Source organism: Gadus macrocephalus, chromosome 5 (genome assembly GCF_031168955.1).
Source record: "Gadus macrocephalus chromosome 5, ASM3116895v1".
Lineage (NCBI taxonomy): Eukaryota > Metazoa > Chordata > Actinopteri > Gadiformes > Gadidae > Gadus > Gadus macrocephalus.
In genome coordinates, this window is record NC_082386.1 from 2,465,642 (window position 1) to 2,470,912 (window position 5,271).

The 5,271-nt window shown below is 44.2% G+C and overlaps 1 protein-coding gene across 2 annotated transcripts; it reads right to left on the reverse strand.

Moving 5' to 3' along the window:
* Positions 1-474: 474 nt before the first annotated feature.
* tdgf1 (teratocarcinoma-derived growth factor 1) lies at positions 475-5,033 on the reverse strand. Of its 2 annotated transcripts, XM_060051791.1 has the most exons (7): positions 4,829-5,033; positions 4,675-4,721; positions 4,485-4,534; positions 3,877-4,041; positions 2,866-2,980; positions 2,581-2,690; positions 475-1,370 (listed from the first exon to the last, which is right to left on the reverse strand). In XM_060051791.1, the coding sequence occupies exons 2-7, from the start codon at positions 4,695-4,697 to the stop codon at positions 1,270-1,272; spliced, it is 564 nt and encodes a 187-aa protein (XP_059907774.1). In that variant the 5' UTR covers positions 4,698-4,721; positions 4,829-5,033; the 3' UTR covers positions 475-1,269. The 2 variants fall into 2 exon arrangements, with proteins under 2 accessions (XP_059907774.1, XP_059907773.1); XM_060051790.1 differs by having other exon boundaries at positions 4,675-5,030.
* Between the last annotated feature and the right edge of the window lie 238 nt (positions 5,034-5,271).

Genomic DNA, 5,271 nt, shown 5'->3' on the forward strand with positions numbered 1-5,271 from the left:
GGCTTCTGTACAATTAAGTCTCTATGTCAGTCTATCAGTCTGTCTGTGAGGCTGTAGCCTGTCCATCAGAGTGGATGGGAGGCTGTCCTCTATCTCTATGTTCCAGTGAATGGAACACTGAACAGTGATCAATGTGCCGTGTTGACGGACAAACCTCCTGTTTGTCCAGAGCGCGCGCGCACACACACACACACACACACACACACACACACACACACACACACACACACACACACACACACACACACACACACACACACACACACACACACACACACACACACACACACACACACCAGTGAAATGCCAGGGTAGTGTTTGCTTTGGAGAGTTACAGTAACTAACCAGGGGGTTGGGGAGGGAGGGAAAGGAGAATACAGAAAGGGAGAGGCAGATAAGGAAAGTTAGATAAGTTAGTTTAAGTTGTATAATGAGGATACTTAAGTTAGTAGTTACTATATTTGAGTTCCGGAAAAATAAGTATGGGTTTATTAACTATTCTTTTCAAACATTTGTGTTTTTTGTATCCAAGGATTTTCTCCTCCAAACGAAAAACCGTTTCATCGTCCAGGGAATCCAAAATGAAGTTTAAAAAAAAAACTAGAACAAAGCAACATTAAAAGAAAATATTTTCATAAAAAAAAATCTTATATACAGTTTTGTTCACATTTCCTGTCTTTCAGACAAAAAAAACCACACACACCTTATACTGGAATGAACAGAGTTCATGGTCCACATTCAGCCCACCTTTCACAGGACTATACTCAACATATACATTTGGTGAGGGTTGTGGGACGTCATGGCACGCCTTTGTTTAGAGATGTTTACAGCACCGCTGTTTCACACCCAACCAGTGAAACGTTTAAAAGGGTAACAAAAAGAGACACTTATGCACCTCAACAGTCTGCGAGAGACTCGCAGGCTGTTTTGGTACCTTGTCTCGAAGATGTCTATTTAAATAAACAACCAAACAGTAAAACATGAACTGCTGTGATTGAAGAAAGTAAAGCTCATATAGTATTTGGTATTAATACTAAAATAATCTCAGTGCAAAAACAATTATTCAATCAATCATTATACAAGCCACATGACCACTGGTATAATACTTAAGCGTATGTCGATAACAATGGAAGCCACAAATGTGGTATTAACCCAAATTTTTTTTTTTTTTAAGGAAAGGAAAACATTTTTCAAAGAAGCAAACTTCGCACGCTGGTAAGACTTGTGGGGAGTATACAGGGCCATACAGTCGCCATGTTGTATGGTCCCTCACAACAGTAAGAGCAGCACTGCGGTCAGGTACAGGAGGTAGTGGATCTGAACCGTCCCGAATCCAGAAGAAGGAAACCACTGCACCTCCTCTGAGTCCTCTGCAAGAAAGAAAACAGAAGCGAAAAACATGTTAACCAGATAATATGGAGTGCTTGCAGGAAGACAAAATTCCAAAAGGAGAAAAAATGTTGAAGACAGAGAAAAAGGCAGACAGAAAGATAAAGAAAGGTAGACACACATAAACAGAAGGAAATGGAGGAATGGGGGATGTGAATAACAGAGGGGAGGCAGCGGGACTTGAGCTGTGAGTTAGCATGTCTAAAGCCGGTCTAAGGGCTGTATGAATATGCAGAAGGATTCAGAGAGAGGGGGGAATGTAGGAGAAGGCCCCGTTAGCAAGTCCATGAAGCTCCAGCACAAGGGCCTTCCTTCCTCTCCTCTGTTGGCAGAAACATCCTGATTTCAAGAGACTATTGAATAGTGATAAATAGCCCACACACACACACACACACACACACACACACACACACACACACACACACACACACACACACACACACACACACACAGCTTTTTCTAACTTTATCTAGGATCCCCCCCACCACCACGCACATTCCTGTGTGGGACAATATCTGTTCCATTATCTGTAAGATAAGGATCTGGCCAGTGTCGTGCCATCAACCTGCAGTTCATTGTAAACCAATAATTCTGTTTGTTGGTTTATGTGATTTTTTTTTCTTTAGAAAAGAAAAAGCAATGCTAGCAAAACATTTCGGCAATGTTGAGCTGATTTTCTGTTATTATTTTGTATGGACTGTTAGTCTGCCCTGTTGAGGAAGCCTGGTCAGCTTTTCATGTTCACAGGACAACACACGGGATAAACGTGAACTTGAAACACGAGCCCACACATGTCTTCATGTCTTCATGTCTGGCTCACACAAAACAAAGGATGGGCCCCCCACCCCGACCTCTCAAGGCTAAGGACCTGCAGATCTCCTCGTCACTCCTTTCATATGCTAGCTCCCCCCTCCCCCGCCAAAGACCCAGTGGACCACCGAGACCTGTTAAACATGACACAGGAGCTTATGTGTATTTGTCCCAGGAAGGAGGATTTTGGGCTTAGTTTCACGATCACAGTGTGTCTGGGAACCGGCCCCCTCTACTTTCAAGATGATACCCTCAGTATTTAGGTGAGGCTTTTACCTAAATAGACGTCAGATACATCTCACTAAGGAGCAAGTCAGGGTTAGGGGCTCTCAAATCAAGCCCTGTACCTAGTGCCCTGGGCTGTGTATGGGCGTAGCTTACCGCAGTCCCTGTGGAAGACGTGGGGGAAGCAGTGCAGGGTGCCGTAGCCGCAGCGGCAGTAGGAGCAGCCCTTCTGAACCCACTCCCCATGAGGAATCACTCCGCAGCTCCTGGAGACAGAGACCAACCACAGGCTCAGGATGAATCTCAGTTTAAAGGGGAGGCGGGTCATAGATGGCCTATAATAACCATACTAATTCAGCATAATGGTTGTTCATTAATACATTTACATGCCAAACTAGTTCAGAATTAAATACATAAAGATGATAAGGCATGGGAACAAACCTGATCCTCTCATCGTATTCACAGCTCCGGCCGGTGAAGTACCGTGGACACGTACAGAAACTACCAAGAATGCACGTCCCTCCGTTCTTACAGCACGCGCGGCTCTGCTTTGTACCTGATGAGATGAGAGGATTTATGCTTTAAAATGCAAGTTGAATATCCCTGGAAATAGATTTCCAGGGATGTATTCATGTATTCTTATATTTTACAAGGCATACTATTGTTATTGTCCGTTTGGTGGAACTGCTTTGTCAATTTAAGTGTTGAGAGAGAGAGGGAGAGAGAGAAAGACGTGGCAGCCTTAATAGCAATGGTCCCATCTTGTTATAGTGTTTTGACTGTTTTCTAACATGTTTTGAGATAGCCATGTTGGCACCGGGCTGTGGTAGTGTTATCTGGGTGCTAGTGAAACTAACCAGGCCCCCTCTCCATCACCGTCTGCCTCCCCCACCCTCCCTTTCTCCCTTCAAAAGATACAAGCTAACATTCTTGCCGTACCCCCTCTTCTCCAATGCCAGCCAGCCGAAACAACACACACTATTCTGTTTGTCCGAGAAAATCCGGTGCAAACATCCAAAACTGACACAGCGACTCCAACGACCTGCAGGGCAGGCCGAGAGCAGAGCACAACACTCTGTGGAGCCTCCTCGACCCCCTCACTCTGTGGAGCCTCCTCGACCCCCTCACTGCAACCATAGAACCTCTAGACGCATCCGTCAGCGCCAAAAAGAGAGATAACCACCAGAAGACGTACAATGGTAGGAGGATGTTAAGGCACGGAATCCCATTTAACCCCTGAACCCAACATCCCCGGAGCGAGCTGTCCCAGTGTTGTCCCACTGGTCACTCGCTAAGATTCACACATCTATCCCACTGCTCAGATTCTATGTGTACATATTGGACTCTATACCTCCATTTGTGCTGCCAAAGCTGTCATCTGTACATCTTATATCTGGAATAAGACGAAGCCCTGATCTGAATATAGATATCCTGTGTGTGTGTGTGACCTACTTCCGGTGAGGCCGATGAAGGGCAGAAGGGGGCTGGGGTGGCGATGCTTGTGGTCAACGGCACCCGGGAGGGAGTTGACCTGGGTGAGCTGGCCCAGGAAGTCCTTAGCTGAGGAGGGGGGCGACGAGGAGGAGGCTCTTTTCTGGCACTCTTCTTCTTCACAATCTGAAAAGGCGAAAGTAGCGATTATGGTATTATTTAATATTGAACTGTACCCTTGTTTACTCCATCTGTTTATCGTTTGTTAAAAGTCAGTTATTTTACATGTAAATATTCAATGTGCTTAAATATACTATTTAAGACACATTTATCGTGATATTTAAGAAAAATAAAATATCATGAAAAAGAGATCAGTCTGTCTGTGAGATTTTCTTATTAATTTTAATGACCTAAATTGACAAACCATGTCAGAGAAGATAAGTGCTTTAAAAATATTAATTTAGAAAATAGAGCTCGAATCCCAACTACCACCACAAACACCACTACCATTACCGATAGGCTACCAAGTGATTAAACTACAAGAGTAGCCTAAAATAAATAAAACACACATCGATGGACCCACTCTCGATCGTTCCGTCTATGCGTTTGTTTTGAAGTGCTTTACCAACCTGGCGATCCAAAGGCCAGCGCTTGGAGGGTGATTGCCGAGAGCAGGATTCTGAAAAAGAAAACCAACGTCTTAGTGTGCAATGGTTTCAAGTAGCTCATTGACTAGTCTTCCTCATTCGGGCATAGATGGCAGTATTTATGAAGTATATTTATAAAGTATACTCCGAGACGTTCCATTTCCAAACATACCTGATCAGCTGCGTCTTCTTCATTTTAAGTCAAGGCGTTGAAACCACCTTGAACGTTAAGATGCGAAGGAATCCCTTCAGAAATCCCTTCAAGTTCGTTGAACGCAAAGGATTCAAGGTGAAATTGTTTTAATTCGATTGAAAAAAATCTTTACCAAGCGGATTGGACCTTGTGATATTCCTCCGGTTACCTGCTCCCAGATGATCAATTGGACAGAAAAGCAATCATTAAACTGACTTCCAATAAAGTACCCTCCTTCGACTCTCCCCTCTCCTTCTTTACCTCTTCATCCGAGAGGCTGCTCCCCTTAGAGCCAATGGGGGAAGCTTTGCCTAGTCAGCTCCACCTTTAGGCCCACCCCACCCCCGTTTCGGGTCCAGCCCCTCCCCAATACTCACACAACCGCAAGTAGACTCGGCTGTGTCACACCAAATTTGTACCGGGTGCCGAATTTGTAACGCCTACGCAGAGGTGTCAAAAGCATTCACATTCATTACTCAAGTAGAAGTATAGATACTAGCGTTTAAAGATACTTCTGTAGAAGTTGAAGCATCAACTCAAGCTTTTTACTTAAGTAAAAGTATAAAAGTACTGGTT

Excerpts from the sequence above, each read along its gene's own strand:
- tdgf1 (XM_060051791.1), bottom strand. The coding sequence starts at position 4,697 with ATGAAGAAGACGCAGCTGATCAG. Across the intron at positions 4,535-4,674 it reads AAGAAGACGCAGCTGATCAG|AATCCTGCTCTCGGCAATCA; the intron begins GTATGTTTGGAA and ends TTTCTTTTTCAG. Across the intron at positions 1,371-2,580 it reads CGTCTTCCACAGGGACTGCG|AGGACTCAGAGGAGGTGCAG; the intron begins GTAAGCTACGCC and ends TCTTTCTTGCAG.